Source organism: Microcaecilia unicolor, chromosome 5 (genome assembly GCF_901765095.1).
Source record: "Microcaecilia unicolor chromosome 5, aMicUni1.1, whole genome shotgun sequence".
NCBI classification, from domain to species: Eukaryota; Metazoa; Chordata; class Amphibia; order Gymnophiona; family Siphonopidae; genus Microcaecilia; species Microcaecilia unicolor.
In genome coordinates, this window is record NC_044035.1 from 251,462,319 (window position 1) to 251,486,678 (window position 24,360).

Genomic DNA, 24,360 nt, shown 5'->3' on the forward strand with positions numbered 1-24,360 from the left:
CAGAATGACTACTTATCTAATTTCTTCTTGTAGCCGTGGAGTAGGGTCTTCATTGAGATGAACATAATACTCAGTATCAGTTACACTAGTCAGGCTATTTTTGGAATTTTATATCAGCTGGTGACCCATTGCTACTGACTCAGCCATTTTATACTGGTAAAACATGGCCATGTCAAGCATTTTATGTTACATTTCTGGGAGCTTTTAATCTATTTAAAAAAATTGTGGTTTTTTTTTTTACAAGGTCTGCCTTGTTGTTTTATCTTCCATGAAAAAAAGAGCGGGACAGGTGTGATCATGTGATAATCTTAAGGCAGTCAAACAGATAGAGAAGGCAACCATAAAAACCAGAAGTGTACTTAAGAGAATAGAGGGAGGAATGGCCAACAGGAAAAAGAATATGTAAACCGCTTTAATTGTAAACACAGAATGGAAATATATCAAATTCCATCCCTGTTCCCTTTCTAAATCCTTGCACATCTCGTAACATACTTCTATATAATTCCAAGTTTTGAGTTTGTATATTTGGAGGGGCATAATGGAACAGAAACGCCTATCTCCATGGGCGTTTATCTCCGAGAACGGGTCCGTGAAGGGGCGGGGCGGATCGTATTTTTTAAAAGAAAAAGACGCCCATGTTTTATTCGTCAAGGTGTGAGCTGGGCGTTTTTGCTTTTCAGCGATAATGGAAAATGAAATCGCCCAGCTCAAAAACGAATAAATCCAAGGCATTTGTTCGTGGGAGGGGCCAGGATTCATAGTGCACTGGTCCCCCTCACATGGCAGGACACCAACCGGGCACCCTAGGGGGCACTTTTACAAAAACCAAATAAAAGGTAAAAGAGCTCCCAGGTGCATAGCACCCTTCCCTTGGGTGTTGAGCCCCCCAAATCCCCCTCAAAACCCACTGCCCACAAGTCTACATCATTACTATAGCCCTAAGAGGTGAAGGGGGGCACCTACATGTGGGTACAGTGGGTTTGGGGGGGTTGGACGACTAGTAGCATTAAGCAGCACAATTGTAACAGGTAGGGGGGGGGATGGGCCTGGGTCCACCTGCCTGACGTCCACTGCACCCCCTAACAACTGCTCCAGGGACCTGCATACTGCTGCTTGGGAGGAGGGTATGACATTTGAGGGTGAAAGTAAAAAGTTGTGAAACATCATTTGTTGTGGTGGGAGGGGGTTAGTGACCACTGGGGGAGTCAGGGGAGGTCATCCCCGACTCCCTCTGGGGGTCATCTGGTCATTTAGGGCACTTTTGGGGGCCTTATTCGTCAAAAAACAGGGTCCAGGAAAAGTGTCCTAAATTCTAGCTCAAAACTGTTCCATTATCGGCGAAGGGCGCCCATCTCTGTTCGCCCGATAACCACGCCCCAGTTCCGCCTTCGACACGCCTTCGATACGCCCCCGTCAACTTTGTCCGCATCCGCGACGGAGTGCAGTTGAAAGCGTCCAAAGTTCGGCTTTCGATTATACCGCTTTATTTGTTTTTGTGAGAAGAACGCCCATCTCCCGATTTAGGTCGGAACTTGGGCGTTATTCTCGTTCGATTATAAGCTGGATAGTACAATTATGTTAGTAGTTGGCTCTTGAGCATTATACCATAATTGTCATGTTTAAAATACCACAAAAAGTGTTACAATTTAAAAAAAAACCCAAAATGCTAGAAATTAGGTGACAATTAGCAAAACAATACATTCAGCAGAAATGGCAGGTAGTAGCAGGTTAATATATGATAGTAAATTTTTATCTATGACAAACCCAGTAATTTACAACTACCTGGGATTATTCTGCATGTTTAATGTTCTCTCCCACTCTGTTGTAGCCTAACCACTGTAAGGACAACCTCTGCCTCAGGCTACAGATTTCAGTTCTTCTTTGAGCCTTGTAAAAGTAGGTAATTAGAAACAGACATACAGAAAATTGATAGCCAAAAAGGGCTATATGGCTAATCTGTTTTGTCCATCTCAGTGACTGCACCGCTCTATATTCCTTTTCTCATCCTCATGCGTTCTTGCATGCAAATATGCCCTCCTGTCTGCCCCTCTACAGGGAGCAGTACAGTACATTACACTTTCTTTAAGACAAAAAATATTTACTTAGATTATTTCTGAGCTTACCCCTCCGTTTACCCTCATGCAATGATCCTCGTTCCAGATCCTCCTTTTCAACTAAAAAAGGCCTGTGTTCTATGCATTTTTACCTCTGAGTTACTTAAATGGCTGTACCATATCTCCCCCTCTCATCCTAAGTCTGTCCCTATATGCTTTATGAGAACATGGCTAATTATTTTTAGGAGCTACTCTCTGGACAGACTCCCATCTGATTTATACCCTTTTGAAGATGAAGACCTAAAAATTTCACATGGTACTCTAACTCCCCCCCCCCCCCTTTACTAAAGCTTAGCTTGAGTTACCTGAAGCACAGCCCATTTTATTCCTATGTGTCCTGGTGCAGATAACTCAAGCTAGGTTTTAGTAAACAACTCCCTAAATAAAGTGTCACCAGAGATTTATACAGAGAACATAAGTATAGCCATACTGGATCAGAGCAATGACCCATCTAACCCAGTATCCTGTTTTCAACCATGGCCAATCCAGGTCACAAGTACCTGGCAGAAACCCAATTGGTAGCAACATTCCATACTATCAATCCTGGGGCAAGCAATGGCTTCCCCCATGTCCATCTCAATAACAGACTATGGACTTTTCCTCCAGGAACCTGTCCAGATACGCTAAGAGATAGAGTGGCAATATCAGGTTATATACAAGTAAATATGTTATACCTGGGGCAATGGAGGGTTAAGTGATTTGTCCAGAGACACAAAGAGCTGCAGTGGAATCGAACCCAGTTCCCCTGGTTCTCAGGCCATTGTACTAACCATTAGACTACTACTCAAGTGAATTCAGAACAGGAGGTTCTAAAGCTATTAGGATTTTAGAATACACTATTATGGCAATTCTATACATTGGCACTTCACATTTGAGATACCAGAGAGGGTGCCTAAGATATTATAGAGTAGTAGCGCAAAGTCTCAATGGCGTATGAAAATTTAGGTGTGGCTACTTACAAGTCAATGGCTGGCATAAGTGGGTGTACCTAAGTGCGCCATGCAATATGCGCAACTCACAGTATTTTAAATACCCATCCTCCACCCATGTGTACACCCCCTGACAGTTACATACTAAGTGATTCAGGCACACTGTTTATAGAACAGCACCATGTGTAACTGTAAATTATTGGAGTCAATCGCCCGTAAGCACCACTATTTTATAAACTAGGTGCCAGCTTATAGAATTGCCATTTATATAACTAAGTTTAGGTCACTCAAAATATCAAATTTAGTCCTAGATTTTAAGAAATAACCTATTTTGTCTTTTGAAGAAAATTCAAGGGGCCTTTTTATGTTTAAAGCAAAATTAAGTGCAAACCTTGCAGTAAATGCAAGGGTCGTGTTCAGCACCTGTTCAGGGCACAAAGGTATTGCCTGATAAATGTGGAAGCACCCACACCATCATTCACTGCATGCAAAGCAGTGCGAGACACTAAAAATAAAGAAACAACTGATAGAGTGGCGAACCCACATCTCTCCCCCCATCATCAGGTTCCCTTTCTCAACCCTCCCTAACATCAAGATCCTCTCTCATCCCACCCCCTGACATGAATTCCTGCCCCAACAGCAAACTACAGCCATTCTGTAGCCCTACCCTCCTTTCCACCCTCACCTGGATCTATCCAGGGGTCTGGCAATCCAATAGTGTAACTGCAGATGGCAGCAGTTCATCCCTGGTGCCACCCAGGTTAGCACCTCCTTCAAAATGGTGTCTGTGCTCTAGTGGAAGATTTGTGGTACCACCACTAGGGATCATCCTTCTTTAGATAGATACATAACACCTAGTGGAAGTATTGGAGGAAGCGATGATCTGGATGGGTAGTGGGGAAGGACCACTGTTGCCAGCAGGGTGCAGTACTAAATTGCCAGACCCAGGAAAATCCAGGGATAGGGTCATGGAGAGGTGATAATTTGCTGTCAGGGGCAGGGCCCGAGAGAAACGATGTGGGGGAGGGGAGATTGGAAGGTGATCTTGATATCATGGGAGGGGTCATGAACAAGAACCTGATGTGGGGGGGGGGGGGGGCTATGCCACATAGCCAAGATATTTCTTGGCAATGCTACCAGAGTGCTGGTAGTACAGCTGGCACTTACTGCTTTCTCTTCATGTGGTGGTCCAGCTATGCTACCAGCACTCATGACAGCTAGTGTGCAGTACCAACCCATGCGCTGTCACAACCAGCCACACATCCACCTCCCCATATCACATCCAGAGCACACCTACTCCTGCATTAAGCAGCGAACATGGGATTTTTAACACAACGACTCCCTTTTAAATGCAGCAGACAATAGTATGGGCCTGCAATACTCCTTAACAAATTGAGGACATCCCACCAAAAAAACTTACTGGCAGAAGCATCCCAAAACTTTATTGATCCATCTGCATGTCTAAATAAAACAAAAACAAAAAACAACATTAGAATTTAGTTAAAGCAAGGCCATTTCCAATGTATTCTTTGTGGTTACTATGGATAAAAGATCACACAAGTCTATCAGGTTCAATCTTCTTACTTTGATGTGGCTCAAAATTATCAAGATCAAATGTCAGGCTCTTATTTGTCTTCTTCATTCTTCCTAGTTTTTCCTTTCTTACCTATTACTATTACTTAACATTTCTAAAGCGCTACTAGGGTAGTCTGATTCACTTGTCAAATGATTCCACCACATTTCTACTGCTAAGTCTTTCGAAACATTTTTCTACCCCTTTACTGTACTGCATTAAGCCCTGACCTTCAGTTTTTCAGTTCCTAAAGCTCCTATACTGAAAAGCACTCAGACTCTTCCATTAATCTCATCTTAAAGGATACAACTACTTTCAAATTATATTTCAAACAATGTAAAGTTGGTGCTACATACAGTTTGGTCTGAAGTCCACCCACAATTTTTGTCTTCTTGCCACAGGTGCCTGGTATAAGAGGCTGTGGGGGGGGGGGGGGGGGGGGGAAGGAGGAGGCTTCCAGCCCCAACCTGACCCTCACAGCTGCTGCTTCTCCAGACAAGCAGCAGTAGCAAAACATGAAGCAGCTTTGGGGTCACAGTCTACCAGTTTCCATGCATGCACCTGTCAGTCCTACCTCCTCTGAAATCACCTCCCTGTTCTAGGGCAGAGCTGGCAGCAGTGCATATAAACGTTGTGGTCCTATGACTGTTTATGTTGTTTTGCCAGCACTGGTCCTGGGGAACAGCAGCTGTAGTGGCAGAGTGAGGTGGGGGGGGGGGGGGGGGAACAGAAGATAACAAGGGTGGAAAAGAGAGGGGAGAGATGCTGGGTGAAAAGGAGAAGATCCTGGATTAAAAGGTGAAGAACAAAAGACTGGGGAAATTAGAAGGGGAACAGGAGAACTGGAATGAGGGAAAGAGATGGAAAGCTGTAGGTAGACACAGTAGAAAGAGGGAAATTTAAGACTGAATAATAAAAATGAATTAAATCTACACAGAGAGACAAAAAATAAATTGAAGAAAGCTGAAAGGCAAAGTGGCTAATGACAGGAAACCCTGGCAAGAGAAATAGAAGATGGAGAAAAGCAGAAACCAATATAACAAGAAAAAGTAAATGACCAAACAAAAAAAGCAGAAAAAAATTATTGGATTAATTTTAATACATTTTTGACTAACCTATGAAGACCAAAACCTCATTCCTCAGGTCTGGACAGGATACCATAACAATGGTATACTGTTCCTCCTGGCCTGAAGGTGGTGAAAAATGTATTAAGTTACCAATAAAAAAGTATCAACTTATTGTTCACTTTTATTTGTATTTGTTAATTTGTAATGTAGTAGACTGGAATATGTCAGTTTTGACATTTATGTCTATCTTTATATTTTGCAGAGTACAGGGGGGCATGTGTCACTATTTCTCTGATGTTTCACTACATACAGAGTATAGCTTCTTGGGTAATCAGTTTAATTTTGTCTGCATATTTCTATTTTTAGGTTTGTAATTCCTTATTTTATACTGGTTATGGGCTTATCTGTGTTTTGTGTGTGGAGACTAGGTTTTCTGTTAGCACTGAAAATCTGTATAGGATCTATCTGACAAATCTGGTTTGTTTAGTTTTCTAACCAGTGTACTGATGTTCTAGTGCCCACTACAATATTTACAGCACTGCATTTCCTAGGTAGACCCTTGTTGTGTAACTCCTGTAAGTTAGTGCCATCATGGTATTGTAGAATTGCTTTGTAGGTCTGGAGGAGATTTGTAGTGTGTTGTTTTATTCCACAGTATGCTTGGGATTGGGTTTGGATTTAAATCACACCTTTCTCAGCTTAAGGTGAGATACCATCCTGTGCCTGGAGGACTTACAATCTCGTTCATACCTTAGGTAATAGAGGAATAAGCGACTTGTCCAAGATATCAAAGACTAGAAGAGCTGAAGCCTGATGGCCATTTGGCAATCTACCAACAACATTAATAAGGAAATCATTTTATAGCTGCTAGTAACCACAGGATTTCTGTTACAGTGCTGCTTAATTCCCTGGAGTGTATTCAATGTGCATACCATCAGAAATAGAAGTACGGGGGGGGGGGGGGGGGGGGGCTGCTGCTGCATCTGCACCATAGACACATTGAAGGGGTCCTTCCTGCTGTGTGTGCCCCTACTGTCCCCCCCTTTGCTGACATCAGTGCCCTCCCCATGGATTTTAACTTTCCACACTATATTCCTCCCATTCTGCCCTAGTCCCAACCTATTTTAGACACATCCATCTTAGGCTCCTCAAGCAACTGAGTCACCAACTACCTATGCACCTTGCTGTGGCTGGCAAGGATCGCAAAGCTCTGACAACTACACACCTCCTCCTCCTCCAGAACTCATGTTTTGCATTTGGTGAGGCATTGTACGCCACTGAAGCCACAGCTCGCAGTTCTTTGCATGATTCTTATGTACTCAAACACCCTCAAAAATGTATTATACTTAGCTGTTTATTAGCTATTGATATTATGCAGGTGCAGTCAATTATTCATCAGCAGCCAATTAGGTAAGCAGGCAGTAAATCAGGAGTGTCAGAATTCAGGTGGAAACAGCTGCATTAAACCTAATGACAAGCAGCATAATTAGGAAATAATCACGACAAGCAGATATGCACAGAAACAGGGGGGACCTTCCTCTGTCCCTTTCCTAGAGAATGCAAGGGCGGCAGCAGCAGCATTGGGCCTGGTACTAACGACTATACAAGGTATTTCAGTAAAGTCCCATTAAGCAAAATCTTTCTTCAGACAGGAGGTGGCGATTCCTCTAGCCAACCAAACGTACAAATATAGAAAAATATGTTTACAACAGGTGTCCAGAGTGCGATATGAATCATGAGATGTTGCCATATTGCTGTACCATGTTGTATCTGTCTGTTCCAGGCACAGTTGCTAACAAAACAATATGCAGGAAGGCTCTCCCTAAAGCAGACATATGTAGTAAATATGTTCTCGTAGCACTCCTTTAGCCAGAGAAACAAATATGTGTGTGTTGGGGGGGGGGGGGGGGGGGGGGGGGAGGAGGGGGCAGAGAGAAAATTTTGTGCATACCCTCTTTAGGCTCAGGTCCAGACAAAAATTAGCCATTTGGCTATGCCACTGGGTCAGGCCTTGTCCACAAGCAGAAGTGGACAGAGATTTAATTAAGATATTCAAAACATAATTGTGAAAGGGAAGTACTGTTAATAGGTGATTTTAATGTGCCAGATGTTGATTGGGGCAGCATATTTGCAGGATCATTTAGAAGTAGGGAGGTCCTGGATTCTCTACAGAACAACTCCAGCAGTTGATAATGGAAGGAATCCACATGGGATCGGGTCATATTAGTGCTTTCGAATGGGGAGAGTGTTATAATGGGTGATCATCTAGCATCCAGTGGTCACCACATGGGGTGGTTCAGTATTAAGACACGTGTGGAAAGGGTTCATTCAAAAGTGAAGGCTCTAGAATTAAAAAAAAAGAAAAAAGAAAGAAAACCTAACTGTTGAGATGGAAGACTACCTCAAGAAGTTGTTAGATGGATAGAAATAGCTGGGTGAACTAGGAGCAGGAAAGCAGTAGACAAAATTCAAAGGAGCTAGGGCAATATACATTTCTTTTTCTAAGGAAAGTAAATAAAAGTAAGAAAAGAAGACTGCTTTATTTTTCAAAGTAGTAGCTGAAAAGGTAAGGAAAAGGTTTAGCAAACAAACTACAAAAGATCACAGGAGGAGGAAGACAGGTAACAATATCTGGAAATGCTAATAGAAGTTGGTAAAAAAAAAAAGTCAGGAAAGCAATGATGCAAAAGGAATGCAAAAAATAACCAATAGGGGGAGGGAGACAAGATTTCTTTTTAAGATATGAAGTGCAAAAGTAGCACTGTAAGACTCATGAGTGAAGGGGAGCAATATATAGCAGACTAGTAAAAAAAGGCCCGTTTCTGACACAAATGAAACGGGCGCTAGCAAGGTTTTCCTCAGAGTGTGTATGTTTGAGAGAGTGTATGTGAGAGTGACTGTGTGTTAGAGAGAGAGTGAATCTGCGAGTGTGTGTGTGTGAGAGAGAGACAGTGAGTCTGGGTGCGAGTGTGTCTGTGAGAGAGTGTGTGTGTGAGAATGAGAATGTGTGCAAGTGCGTATGTGAGACACAGTGTGTGCGAGAGAGAGAGTGTGTGAGACACAGACTCTCTGTGAGACTGAGTGTATGAGACCAAGAGAGTGTGTGAGTGACTGTGACACATAGAGAGTGAATGTGATACTGTGAGACATAGAAAGACATTGACTGTGAGAGAGAGAGAGAGTGCTGTGAGCGAGAGAGAGTGTTGTGAGAGAGAGAGAGAGAGAGAGAGAGAGTGTGTGTGTGTGACAGAGATACCTCCCCCCTCCCTCTCTCTGGTGTCTGAGCGTTACTGTGCAGGACGCTGAGCTCTGCCTGTGCTTCAAGAAACTGACCAATCCTATTGAATAGAATGCACCTCCAACATTCTGAAGCCGAGAAACCTCGTGTGGTTGGTCACTTCTGCTTGTGATGAACCCGGAAGTATGTGATGTCAATTCAGGAGATGGATACAGAGAGCAGGAATGCCTCAGCCATGCAGTCAGCTTCAGAATGTTGGAGGTGCGTTTTATTATATAGGATGATAAGGATAAGGCAGAATTGCTTAACAAATACTTCTGTTCTGTGTTCACAGATGAAAGGTCAGGAGTAGGATTTCAGAAGAAAAAAAAACACAAATAGGCGGTGTGTTTTTTCTAGCAAAAAAGGTACTGGTACTCAAATGCCAGGCTACCCTTCAGGGGTGGGGTAATCATTGAAGGACCCACCCCACAATAGCCAGGCCCCCTGTAACCAGTCACAGAATCTATGACAAGGCAGAATTGGTGCGTATAGCCTGAGCTCTTTCATTAAAACTTGGGGACCATGGGTCAGTTTTAGCAGACAATGGAAAAGGTGCCAGTACCCTCAAGTACCCCCGCAAAAAAAGCCCTCCAAATAGGAATGGAAGTGTGGTAGATCCTGAACAATTTACAGAGGACTCTGTGTTCATGAGGAATAGCTAAACTAAAGGTGGACAAAAAGACAGGACTGGATGACATATCTGAGCATACCAAAGAAAAGTTCTGGTAGCTCCGCTGACTGAGCTTTTCAATGTCTCTCTAGTTAGGAGTGGTCCTGGTCAGGGCCGGTCTTAGGCAGAGGCGACCGAGGCGGCCGCATAGGGCCCCCGCGCCTAAGGGGGCCCCGCGCGGCCCGCCTCAAGTCTGCCTCGCCTCTCCGACCACCGCCACTGCTCGCCTGCCCTCCATGTCCAGCGACGCGACTCTCCAGTCCTCGTTCCCCTGCTCCACCTCCCTCCAGCCGTCTGAGCCCCTCCCCCGACCCGCCAAACGACCCTCTTCTACCTCCCGACCCGCCGGCACCTCACCCAGCATTTTTAAAAAAGCTACAAGCGGCAGTGCCTCCTCGCGTCTGTAAAAGAAGAAAAGTCGCTTCGTCCATTGGCCGGCCTTCCCTCATGTCCCGCCCTCTGATGTAACTTCCGCAAGGGCGGGACATGAGGGAAGGCCGGCCAATGGACGAAGCGACTTTTCTTCTTTTACAGACGCGAGGAGGCACTGCCGCTTGCAGCTTTTTTTAAAATGCTGGGTCAGGTGAGGTGCGGGCGGGTCGGGTGGTAGAAGAGGGTGGTTTGGCGGATCAGGGAGGGGGGCTCAGGTGGCTGGAGGGGGAGCAGGGGAACGAGGAGAGTCGCGTCGCTGGACATGGGTGGAGGGCAGGGGGCACAGGAGGGTCGCTGGACATGGGGGGATAGCAGGGGAGGGGGTTTCTGAAAATAGGTGGAGGGCAGGGGGCACAGGAGGGTCGCTGGACATGGGTGGATGGCAGGGGAGGGGGTTTCTGGACATAGGTTGAGGGCAGGGGCACAGGAGGGTCGCTGGACATGGGTGGATGGCAGGGGAGGGGGGCTTCTGGACATAGGTGGATGGCAGGGGAGGGCAGGGGGCACAGGAGGGTCACTGGACGGGTGGATGGCAGGGGAGGGGGTTTCTGGACATAGGTGAAGGGCAGGGGGCACAAGAGGGTCGCTGGACATGGGTGGATGGCAGGGGAGGGGGTTTCTGGACATAGGTGGAGGGCAGGGGTCACTGGAGGGTCGCTGGACATGGGTGGATGGCAGGGGAGTGGGGTTTCTGGACATGGGTGGATGGCAGGGGAGGGGGGTTTCTGGACATGGGTAGATGGCATGGGAGGGGGGTTTCTGGACATAGGTGGATGGCAGGGGGGACAGGAGGGTCGCTGGACATGGGTGGATGGAGGAGAGAGAAGAAATGCTGGACATGGATGGAGGCGAGGGAAGAGTGAGGAAGGAGATGAGGTGAGGGAAAAGGAAGAGAGGAGAAAAAGTGCACATGGATATAGAAAATAGGCAGAAGCTGGATCCACTGGACAGTCAAGTCTGCGGAGGACCCAGCTTTTACTTATGGATGTAGGGCAAGAAATGAAGAAGAAAGGCGGAAAGTAAAGAAATAAATGGAAAGGAAGCCCTGGAAACGGAGTTAAGAGGACAGATAGCAGCACAATCGGATACTGAGCCAGCATGATCAGAAAAACAAAGTCACCAGACAACAAAGGTAGAAAAAACTATTTTATTCAGGATTTATTAATTGGAATATGTCAGTTTTTGGAAATGTGCATCTGTGATATTTTTCATGTACGTTTCAATTTTTGTAGTATTGCTGCATGCTGAGTCTGACTTCTTGAGGTAACTTTCCAGTTCAGTATTTTGCCTTCATGTGTTTTTCAGGTGTGATCAAGGAAGGTGCAGTATTCTGCTAGCGTATAGTTTGAATCCCTTTTTGTTTGTTTTTTTTTCACTAGGTTGTGCACCGGTGTTTTAGAGCCAGGTGTAATTACAGTTGCCTTTCCACGCCACGCATAAGGTTGTAGCTCATTCTGTCCTTGGAATTAGTGCTGTTTATGGTTTGTTAAGGTTATGAGTGTGTTTTTGCACAAGTTTGTGTATAGTGTTTTGCAGTGGAGAGATTGTGTGTTGGCCTTACTAAGGTGGCACCAAACATCGGAAAGGGTGTAGAGCCTAAATCAGGACACACTACCTCTAAAAGGGTGTTTTGTGGCTCTACATGAGAATTGTGATATTATGATCCCTTGCTAGCTTCATATTGTTGACGGTCTGCATTTTCCGTATGGCTGGTATATTGGTGTATAAGGTATTAATTGTGACAATTTGTTTTTACTTATTTTTTTTCTGTGTGTTGTCAGACAGTTATGGATGACAGAGTCGGATCTTCTTGAGTCAGAGAGCTGTGGTATATATTTTAAAACCTTGGTGGTCTATATGTTTTTATATTGTACATTATATTTCACACATCACTTTATTTTATTGTATATCTTTTCATTTCATTTTTATTTTATTGCATATATGGATTACAGAGTAATAGGGGAATTTGAAAGTACTGAATCTTTTCTTAATATTTTTCCTTTATTCTACTTTGTTATGAGAATTGGAACTACTAATTGTAGTGGACTTGAACTGAATAATTTCTGGGGAGGGGATGTTTCATGATAGCATTGTGCTTATTATTTCAATCAGTTTTTTTGTACAAGTTTAGCTTCATTTGTCTTTATTTGAAATTTCATAAATAAAAAATGTTCTAAAAATGGAATAATCTTATCAATGGGGTGGAGCTAGGGTGGGGGTGGGGCTATGGTGGGGGCGGGACTACGGTGGGGCGGGGCTAGGATGGGGCCCCACCAAATTGGTCTGCATAGGGCCCTGCACTTGCTAAGACCGGCCCTGGTCCTGGTTGACTGGAGAAGGGCAGATATTGTCCCCCTCAACAAAAGCAGAAATAAGGAGGATGTTGGGAACTACAGGCCAGTTAATATGATCGCTGAAGTAAGTAAATTAATGGAAATACTTCTAAAACACAGAATAGTGAGGTTTCTGGAATCCAATGAATTACAGGACCTGAGGCACAATGGTTTCCAGAAACCTCACTATTCTGTGTTTTAGAAGTATTTCCATTAATTTACTTACTTCAGCGATCATATTAACTGGCCTGTAGTTCTCAACATCCTCCTTATTTCTGCTTTTGTTGAGGGGGACAATATCTGCCCTTCTCCAGTCAACCAGGACCACTCCTAACTTTGACTTGGTGATCAGACTGCTGGATCAAGGGAGAGCACTAGATGTGGTGAACTTACATTTTTTGGAAAGCCTTTAACATAGTTCTACATAGAAAACTTATAAATAAACTAAGTCCCCTCAGTAAGGGCTCTAAAGTACCTAACTAGTTTAGGAACTGGTTGAGTGGAAGGCAACAGAGGGTAATGACAAAAGGAGCTCACTAAGAAAAGGGATGTTAACCAGTAGTATGCTGCAGGGTTCGGTTCTTGGACTGGATGTTTTTAACATTTTTGTAGGTGATATTGCAAAAGAGCTGTCTGGTAAGATTTACCTCTTTGCGGATAATACCAAAATCTGCAATAAGGTAGACATCCCTGATGGTGTGTATGGCACTGTGGGTGGTGACCAGACTTCAGAGTCGCAAGAAACACAGCTTCACAGCGATTTGCAGGTAAAACAAAATATGCGCTTCAATTATTGAGTATGGGGGGTATTTGTTTGGATGATATGGAGAGGGGAGGTGGGAAGTTACAAGTTAATCTTTATGTATGTCCAGTTATTGACTGTGTTGAGACATGGAATCCATATCCACTCATTTGTTGATGATATTCAGTTTTTTTTGTTGGGGGGGGGGGGGGGGGGTCAGCCTAAGGGGGGCAATTGGAGAAATTGCAGATTTGTCTGACTGAAATAAAAAATTGGATGATGTTAAGTAAGCAGCAATTGAATACATCCAAAACCAAATTCTTATGGAGGTAATTGTCAGTTTTTTCACCCATCTTTATCGTGGGAAGGGTCTAATATAGCGGTGAAAGGCCAAGTACATAGTCTTGGACTTTTGCTACATGCTGGATTAACTTTTGATAATCATATTTCTCAGTTTGTCTCTCATTCATTGTACTATCTATGCAAATTACGCAGGATTTGTACTTATTTTGCAAAGTGGAGGAGTGGACTAGTGGTTAGGGTGGTGGACTCTGGTCCTGGGGAACTGAGGAACTGAGTTCGATTCCCACTTCAGGCACAGCTCCTTGTGACTCTGGGCAAGTCACTTAACCCTCCATTGCCCCAGGTACAAATAAGTACCTGTATATGTAAGCCGCATTGAGCCTGCCATGAGTGGGAAAGAGCGGGGTACAAATGTAACTAAAAAAAAAAAAGTCTTATTTTGCTCAGTTGCTTTATAATTACGTAATTTCATGCACTGATTATTGCAATGCATTGTTTGTGGGGTTACCTAATAAAGATTTTTAAAGGACTCCAGGGTGTTCAAAATGTAGCTGTTTGACTTTTGAAGAATTTAGATTTATGAGATCATATCTCAGCTATTTTTTCTTCGTTGCAGTGGCTTCCAATTAAAAAAGGTGTATTTAGGGGGGCGTGTCAAGATGGCGCCGTGAGCGGAGGTGTTGGAAGCGAGCTCCTGCCTACTACTTGCTGAACTTTGAATTATTTACCTGCTTTTTTAAATGCCGCACACCAAACGTAAGGGGACGACCCGTGGGACTTCCCTTCACCCCACGACGTCCACACCGGCAAGCGGAGGTTTGGAACGCTTCTTCCCCGCATTGTCCCGAAGAAGCGGAGCGGAGTCCTTAGCGGGAGGGACCGGTGAAGCGATCCCCCCGCAGGAAATAGAAGTTTCTCTCTCCCCGCCTTTCTCTACGACGCCTCCTTGCCCTGCAACTGCCTTGAGCGGGACGGGGTTTCTATCGGAACCCGGAAAGGGTTATTCCGAGGAGCCCAGAGGGGAGTCTAGCTCTGTAGGGATATCTGCAGCTGCAGGAGAGACGGAGGTGAGTCTGGGCAAGATCTGGCTGAAGTTATTGGAAATAGAAAAAACCCTGAGACAATCTTCGGATGAGGTAAAGACTCTGAATTTGAATGTACAGGAAGTGAAAAACTCCCTAGATGTGGCAAAACAAGATTTTTCTTCTAAGATTGAGGCCTTAGAGAGAGAGACAAAGCAAACTGATGATTTTAAAATGGCTGTGGTAAAAGATAATATGGAAATCAGAAGAAAGCTGGAACAAGTAGAGAACTTTAATAGGAGATTAAATCTCCGAATATTGAATTTCCCTAGAATATTGGGAGAATCTCCAAAAGATATGTTCCAGAGATATCTAAAAGAAAATCTCAATTTTCCCCAAGAAGTATTTCCTCCTTTGAATAAGATCTATTACATACCAAGTACGATGAAAAAAGTTGGGACAGAGAACTCTATAGACTTACAAAATGTCACAGCCATTTTGGAGCAAACAATTGAAGAATCTCCTGAAAGGGGGACGTTGATAATTTCCTTTGTATTTCAACAGGATTTAAACGCAGTAATGCGTCTTTACTTCAAATCAACTAACCGTGTTTTTGCTGGCCAAAAGATCTGGCTTTATCCGGATGTGACTAAGTCTACACAAGAAAAACGTAAAAAGTTTCTCTCTATGAGGTCCAAAGTATTGGAATTGGGAGGTTCTTTCCTCCTGGCATATCCCTGTAAATGTGTCATCAGGTTAAATCAAGTCAAATATATATATTATATGCCTGATCAGCTTCAGACTTTCCTAGACAATAAACAACGATAGAGTTGAGATATACATGGGACTAACGGAACCAAAATTTTTCATTTATATGTTATGATTGTGTTATCTTCACTAATTCCTACCCCCCTTTATTGGGGTCTAAGGAAGCCGATATTTTGTCTTTATTAGGACAATTTGTTTAATTATTATTATTCTTGTATTAATTACTTTAAAGGCTGTATTACACTTTTGCAGTATGATAATTTCTGTAATAAGTATATAAAAATTAATAAAAATTATGAAATATAAAAAAAGGTGTATTTTTAAAACACTGGCATCTGTGTTTAAAGTGTTTCATGGCATGGCACCAAGATATGTTTTCAATAAGCTGCCAATTTATACCCCTAAGTGATCATTACGTTCTCAGAGTGAGAGGCATTTTTTTAAAATCCTGCCAGATCCTTTCAGTTACAGTGTGTTCATTCTCGAGCTTACTCTTATTTTATGACCTGGTTGTGGAACAAGGTTCCTCCCTCTGTGAGATCTTTTAATGATCTTTAGGGATTTTATAAAGCTGTTAAAACTTACTTGCTTTAATCTAGCAATTTGCTGAGGTAAAATGGAAATTGTCAGGCTGGAATATTTGTTTAATTTTATTTTGTTATATGTTATACTGTTTTATTATATTATGAATTTTGGGCACTGTCAGAGGACAGGCTAAATAATAAGTAAGTTATAACTATTATGATCTTACGGCAAAGAGAACTAAATAGTAGTTAGTGGGGAGTGTGGATGGAGGGGGAGGGGCAAAGTAAGTTGGGAAGCTATGAAAGTACTTAAATTTATTAAGGACTATGGGGGATTAGGAGGGAGGGACAATGGAAGGGGAGGGTATAATTTTAGACAAATAAGGAGATCACTTGGGAGGAGATTGGGGAGGGGCTCGTAAGTACTGGGAGGTTTGTACATCAAAGATGACCCAAGAAGTCTTACATAATGGCATGGGGATAAGTGTATAATCACCACATGCAACATGGGGCTCTTAACCATCTATGCAAAATTGTTCATATTTCTCTGGATTCTATACAGTGTGACTTGAATTGCGTGTACAAATCCAGGCATATTCTGGATTTGCACGTGCAACTTAATTAGCCTAACAAGCCAATCAGCGCTAAATGAACTTAACAAGCAATTAGACACTAATTGACACTAATCAGAATTTACGCACACAAATGTCTAAGCGTAGTCTATAAAGTGATGCACATAAATTCTAAGACACGGCTCTAAAAAAGGGGGTGTGGCCACAGGTGTTCCTAGAATTTATACGCACTGTTACAGAATATGCCCGTTCCACTTGTAATTTAGGCGTCTGCAGTTACACTAGGTTTTCATTGATGTAAATGGCCACAACAAAAATATAGTCACTGAAAATGGGTGTTGGGCGTATTCAATAAATATATTACATCTAGATTTAGGCATATTCTATAAACCATGCCTAAATTTAAGCACAGTTTATAGAATACACCTAGATGTATTTTTTTCAGCACTGATTTTTTAGGTGTGATAGTTCTTGCTGGCCCTGTTTTATTTGACTTTGCACCACCAGAATCTGGCAGTTTTTATGCTTATAACGGTATTTCAAATAAGAAATGATTTCACCTCTCAACACTGCCTTCTCCATCTCCCAGAACAACACTGGGGTCACAGTGTGTTGTTGATTTGTAATGCCAAATTATTCCCATTTTTATTCAGAAATGTATGAAACTCCTCATCTTCGAAGAGCCTTCTTGGCATTCCCCATAAAGATGGACGATCATATCTGGCAAATAATATCTCATCTTAACCACTGTATGATCTAAGATGCCACAGTGTATAATATTCATTGATTCTACCTGCCCAAAGGAGCATTCCGGACCCGAAAGATATAATCCAATCTACTCTGAGATGGGCTCAAGACATATAGGTATAACCTTTTTTCCCAGGGTACAACACACCCCATATATCTACTAAACCCAAGCTTGAACAAAGCAAATGACTCCACCCCCACAGAGAAGGGCAGGTACCTGGCACAAAACACCTGTCCTATCCAAGCAGAATTCTGCCACTGCATTAACATCACCACCTACCATAATAATGTTCCCATTAAACCCCAGTAAAACTTTTAGTAAGTTCGGGAATAAAAGTTCTATCAAGAATATTGAGCGCACATAATAATGAGACCACCACATACTGTTTATCATATATCCAGCAATGTACCACCACCCAACATCCATTCTCACCTTGAATAACTATGTTCCTCAAATGGTTTATTTGTATTAATTAGTACTGCTGTACCCGCTCTTCTTTGTGCCAGAGCAGAACAACAATAACCCACCCATTCACAGACTAGTTTTTGATGTTGTACTCTATTAAGGTGTGTCTCTTGCAAGAACACTATTCTAGCGTTCTTGTGACAGATGGCTGTTAACGTTTCTTTTTAATCAGGAGTTTATTCCAAGTTATCACAGTAGAGGGACTCATCTCGACAATAAAAGAAGCAAAGATCTGCAAAAATACCCGCATCTCAGAGAATGTTGCACTGACCACACACCCTGCCCAACCAGTAAAATCCTTCCCAAAGAACATCTTACCCCTTGGAATGTTCCCCAAACCCACCCCATCCCTCCACATACATACAGCATATTGAACATACATAAACACATTTCTCCACCCCATCCCTCCACATACATACAGTGTATTGAACATACATAAACACATTTCTCCACCAAAGCAAAATACATCAGAGTTCCCCCTACAACCAAGAAAAGAAAACAGTTATGCAGCATAACTGCTGACAAGAAAAATGCACCTCTTAACTCTAATCATTCAGTGTGACAAAAGCACAATTGAATCAGTTGATGCCATCTATAGAACCAGGACAGAATAAGAGTAATTGTAACTGGGAGAAAAAAACATTCAGTGCTTACGGATTGCATTTACAGAGAGCTCAAATGATTGTCATTGAAGACATTTCCATCACTACGCAATCCACTGCCATTTCAGTACATTTGGTCTGGGGGTAAAATCCTGTGCACAAGAAGGTTTCTGGTCTTTCAAAAGCCCAGCCTCACATAACTATGTTGGGATTTTGAGAGTGTTGTAATCCTATATGTGGCTCTGCTGATAACAAATGAAAGACCAAAGGGAAATAACCATTTATAGCGTACATACTCTTGTTGAAGTAGAGTGGTCAGCCCCTAAAATTTTCACCTTTTTTGCAGCATGGTTGTGGAAATATTCTAAAAAAAGTTCTATTGGTGAATCCAAATATTTAAGGGACCCCATGCGGCGTGCTTTATATAAAAGTTGTTCTTTCATTGAGCAATGGTGAAAACAGGCTAATATATCACATAGTCTGTTAGTTCATTGGGGATCCAGCACTCTATGGGCTCTCTTGAATTTCACCTCAATATTAGATCCCATGTCCGCTAGAATCTCACCAAGAATCATTTTACAAATGCCCTGCATTATGTGCACACAAATCTCGCCCCATTCAATTCAGGAATGCCTCAAATGCAAATATTTTGCCTGGCATGATTCTCCAAGTCTTCAACTTTTCCAACACTGAGTCCAAAATAGCCACTGCAGCTTCCTGCTTGATCACCATATTGCCATATGCCTCTAAATGGTCTTACAACTGTTTTTCAACTTTTTCTACAAGCTGCCCAAGGTCCTCAAGGCTGCCAAGCAAATCGCCTATCAACAGTTTTAATTCCCCTGCCTGATCTGTGTTATTTTCTTAAAGGCGCATTTCAGGTCCAAAAACATAAGCTTAAGATCTTTCTTTGTGAGTGGGGCATGTTCCCCAAACCTCCATCTCCTCTGAAAGCATCTCTGTTTGATAAGTCCTCATCACTGGGCAAGGCTGCTGATGGGTCTGGAGCGCCACATGGCTTTCCGAGCTTATTGTCTTTCCACCCAAACCCACCTCTCCTCTCCCTCCACTCTCCATCTCAGTTGATAACACCCTCATCCTCCCCGTCTCATCTGCCTGCAACCTCGGAGTCATCTTCCACTCCTCCCTCTCCTTCTCTGCGCATATCCAGCAGATAGCCAAGACCTGTCGCTTCTTTCTCTATAACATCAGCAAAATTCGCCCTTTCCTCTCTGAGCACACCACCCGAACTCTCATCCACTCTCTCATTACCTCTCGCCTTGACTACTGCAACCTAATCCTCACTGGCCTCCCACTTAGCCATCTATCCCCCCTTCAATCCGTTCAGAACTCTGCTGCACGTCTCATCTTCTGTCTGGACCGATATGCCCATATCACACCTCTCCTCAAGTCACTTCACTGGCTTCTGATCAGGTACCGCATAGAATTCAAGCTTCTCCTACTTACCTACAAATGCACTTGATCTGCAGCCCCTCATTACCTCTCTACTCTCATCTCCCCTTACGTTCCTACCCTTAACCTCCGCTCACACGTCAAATCCCTCCTCTCAGTACCCTTCTCCACCACCGCCAATTCCAGGCTCCGCCCTTTCTGCCTCGCCTCACCCTATGCGTGGAATAAACTCCCTGAGCCCATACGCCAAGCCCCCTCCCTGCCCATCTTCAAATCCTTACTCAAAGCCCACCTCTTCAATGTCGCCTTTAGCACATAACCATTATACCTCTATTCAGGAAATCTAGACTGCCCCAACTTGACATTTCGACCTTTAGATTGTAAGCTCCTTTGAGCAGGGAATGTCCTTCTTTGTTAAATTGTACAGCGTTGTGTAACCCTAGTAGTGCTTTAGAAATGTTAAGTAGTAGTAGTAGTTCTCTCACTGTAGCTTGAAAATAATGTCTAATCTAAGCATTCTTCTTCCACAACATTGCCAAAGAAATTGTGCCACATTCTGCAATGATTTCACTATTAGTAGGTATATTTTTTTGCCACAGGGAAACGCTAATTTCATCTTTATTTAGTGAGGTTTGTGTGGAGTCTCAGGCTGCTGAGACCATCTCTCAATGATGTCACTGGAAGCTCTCATGACATTTAACATTAAAACATCATTTGAATCTAATGGAGATTAATAGCGTGGAATACCTGTTAAGTAAAATTAAATGGGAATATTTGGAGCAGGGTGATTGGGTGGGTAATTTGTTGGCGTTTCAATTTATAAAACAGCAGAAAGCTAAATGGGTGGGTCATATTATATCAACAAAGGAAACAGAAGGACAAGATCCCTCACAATCACATGGATCAGTCAAGCATGGTGAAGACAAAAAAATGAAACTAGATGATGTTCAAATTGTGCAGAAAATTTATTCAAACACCCATTGACTCAACATGAGTCGTGTTTCAGACACAAAAGCCTGCCTCAGGAGTCTTCAACTGGTTGTTTTCTAAATAAACTAGCTTTCAAATATGGCAACAGGTAACAATGCACCTTGTCCATCATATACTGTCTCTTGACCAAATACTACTACTTACTTGAAAATAAGACGAGAATAAATGAGCACAAAAGCTGCATTAATAGATAGATCACTACTGCACCTTTAGTCCAACACTGGATAACGGCAGAACATTCTGTTAATGATTTGCAGGGTGGTGACCCTAATAAAATTTTATTAAGAACAGAACGGTTCATCTTTGAACTTAATACCGTTCAATCCCATGAGTTACATTTGGAAATTGAATATAGCCATTCTTTTTGTAAAAGATTGCATATTAACTTGTAGAAATGGTACCATGGTCCTTCTTTTGGGTGAGCTGATCACTTGACTCAATACACCACATATATTGTGTACAGCCAACAACAGCATTTTAAAAAATTGATCTGTTCTTCCTTTTTCGTTCTTTCGTATTCCCACTTTTTCCTCTTTTGCCCCTCCCTTTCCTTTCCTCGCCTCCTCCCCCTTTCCCCCATTTTCTGCCCCCTTTTCCTTCTCTCCTCCTTTCCACCTCTCCCTCCCTTTTACCTCTTCTTCCCTTTCTCCTCGTATTTATTCCCTCCTACTCTCCCCCTCTCCTTTTCTCCCTCACCCTTCCTTTCCCCTCCTGCTTCCTTCTGTTCTTCCCGTCCTCTCCCTTTTTCCATTACCTTTCCCTTTTCCCCTCCCCTTTCCCTCTCTCATTCTCCCTCCCTTTCATTCCCTCCCTTCCCCCCTTTTCCTCCACTTTACCACATTTTCACTTTTCTCTATTTCTTTTCTTGCATCTAGTTCTAAATATGTATGATGTAGGGGACAGTTTCAATTTTACATTACATTTGCAGTATGTATCATTTTGTATGTCCTCATTAAGATCCTCCCAAAATTTTTATTTCTTTTTGTGTGGAGACTTGTGGTATAATCAGCTTTAGTTGATTTTTCTCTTATTTTATTTTAAAATCATAGGGATGCAATACATTATAATGTCTTTCAGGGATTAAAGTATGTGTTTTGTGATTCATGCACTTTACTGGCCTGAACTGAAAGACACGTGGTTTTTAATTGGGGTATGGTTTTCCTTTTCCCTTTAAATTACCATGGAGAATACGCCCTCGCCACAAATTACAGCAGTATTGCTACATAGGCATATTCGTTTCAATCAGCCTCATGAGTGTGCGTTTTGTCTTTGCTTCTTCGTATGTCCTCCTCTACGATTATTTTGTTGCAGTGCTTTGATTGGTACATGTAACTATGTAAACATAGCACTGCATGTTTTTTTTTCCTTTCAGTAGTAGTTATTGTAGTCCAGTTGTTTTGCACAGTATATGGACAAGTTTTCTAAGTGATTGTGCTGCTTTTTAAAAGTTTTATAGATGCGATCCTTTTTTATTTTCTTGTCCTTTATGAGGACGTTTTAATTTTGTAAACTGTACGGCTGTTCTAAGATTTAGAAATATCACACGAACTAGAAGTTCCACACAAGTCCTCTTGGCGTTAATATTTTAGAGGAGCATTTTAAGCTACTGTTTACAGTATGTCCTACACTCCCTCCAGCCTTTGACACAAATTATCACTGCACAACTGTATGAAACGTTTGCAGTGTGCTCATGCATTTGGCTAGTGGGTGTCTGCTGTGTTTGCGGATCCATGTTGAATTGCCCACCTTTTCTCTCCTCTTTTGTCACTTGGTAGGCATAATTTATATGCTTTGCTTCACATTTCATGGCAGGTCATTATCTCATGTTCAATGTCAATCTGTTTAAGCAATGAGTATCTCTTTAGTAGTGTCGTCGTGTCTGTGAAAAATTTTTCCTCATATATTAGCTGGTCACTTTTTTCCTCATTCGATGATGCAATCAGGGCATCGATGCACATTAGGGACATTCCTCTTCCCTATCTTTCTGAGTCTTGTTGTTGTAGCTGACACATTAAAACTTTATTCTTCACTCACACTAATTGTGTTTTATTTATGTAATTTTTTTGTGTATAATTTATGCATTTTATGTTATTAAAAGCTTTTACTGGACATGCACAATGTTATGGACAGATTTAATGAGGCTCTAGTGTACTATTATGAAATTACTTAATTTTTGAATAATGATTTTATATTACCTGTATAATATACACCCATATGAAAGTTTGTGTGTGCTACATTCATAAAGACCTTATTATATTAACAAAAAGAAACATCAAAACTCAAGGACCGCTAAAAATTCAATAGCTGTTGTCCCAACCTGAGTCCAATTATATCATAGGTTTCAAAATATCCAAGGAAAAAATATAAACAGTGAAAAAAAAAAGTACTTTGAAGAAAAAAAACACTTTCAAAAAAATCTCCAAGAACATCATAAAAAAATCAATTTACTTAGCAACACGTACTTTGTGTGAACAATAAGATCGGGTGGTGTTACCCCAGAAAGCTAAGTATAGTTTTTTTTAGTCTATTTTTGCACTGGGTTTTTGGAATGAACTTGTTTTGGAATTATGATTTTTTAACAAAGGACAGAGTACTAGGACCCAGAGAAGAGATGGCTCACAGTAGTGAATTTATTGACATACTGTTGATCTGCAGTTGAAATTCTTCTCTTATCATTTGTGCCCTCTTGTCCTCATTACCCTTTTCAATTTAGAGTGAACTTTGAAAAGTTTATTTGATATTTACAACTGAAGCTGCATTTCACTGTCGGAATTGATGTCTCAGTCCTTTTTGGATGTTTAGAAGAAAAGTGTGTGGGTTCCTCTGGGACCGATGGACCCAGCTGTACTAATTTTTAGAAGATTGGTTCTTCAGGACATAGAACAATTGGAACAATAAATGCAGTCTGCTAACCAAAATTTGACAAAGGAAGAATGAATTGCTTTGAAGAAATTACATTTGGAAACGTCAATGTCATTCGTAGGGCTGCTAAAGGCGGTGCAATAGTGGTATTAAATAAAAACGACTATGTTAGTGAAACTTATCAATTGGATGATACCACTATTTATGTGTTATTATTGGATGTGGATCCTACAGTTTGGTTGCTTAAAGAAATTGAAGAAGTGACTAAAGAAGGTTTAAGTTGGGATTGTTATCTGAGAATGAATTCCAATTTTTCAATTGTAACGCATCTAAATTGCTGATTTCAATATACTTCCAAAGATTCATAAATGGTTGGAGAATCCACATGGACATCCTATTGTTTCCTCTACAGATTCATTGTTAGAGAGATCTTGTAAATATCTTGATTTTTTTCTACATCCTTTGGTGGAAGTAATTCCCTCTTATTTGAGGGCTACTATACACTTCTTACAATGTTTGGAGAAGATAGATTCTTTTTTAGCACAGTGGTTACTTGCAATTCTTGACGTCCACTGCCCAAGAATCTGGACTCCCTTCCTCCCACCTCCACCCTGCATGGTCAGGCATCTCGACCTCCCCTCCTGGCCCTTTCCATGGCTCCCCCAGTGTACAAACCTTTTAAGAAGTCTTCAGTGCTGTAGCACCAGCCTTATTCACAGGCTGCCTCATCCTGCACCCTGCCTTTTCCTCTGACCCATCATGCCCCTCTGAAAACAGGAAGTTACATCAGAATAGGTGGGACAGGTCAGAGGCAAAGGCAGGGTACAGGCAAGACTGCCACAATGCAGCACTGAAGACTTCTTAAAAGGTCTGTACATTGGGGGAGAAGTGGGCAGGGCCAGGAGGTCGAGACGCCAAACCATGCAGGGTGGAGGCGCGAGGAAGGGAGTC

General features: G+C 42.2%; 1 protein-coding gene across 2 annotated transcripts in view; it reads right to left on the minus strand.

The window, feature by feature from the left end:
• Positions 1-24,360, minus strand: part of STXBP5L (syntaxin binding protein 5 like) — a 663,841-nt gene that overhangs the window by 239,680 nt on the left and 399,801 nt on the right. For both annotated transcript variants that reach the window (XM_030203985.1, XM_030203984.1), the window contains exon 14: positions 4,464-4,504. In XM_030203985.1, the coding sequence (XP_030059845.1) occupies positions 4,464-4,504 (41 nt within the window). The remainder of the gene's footprint in view (positions 1-4,463; positions 4,505-24,360) is intronic.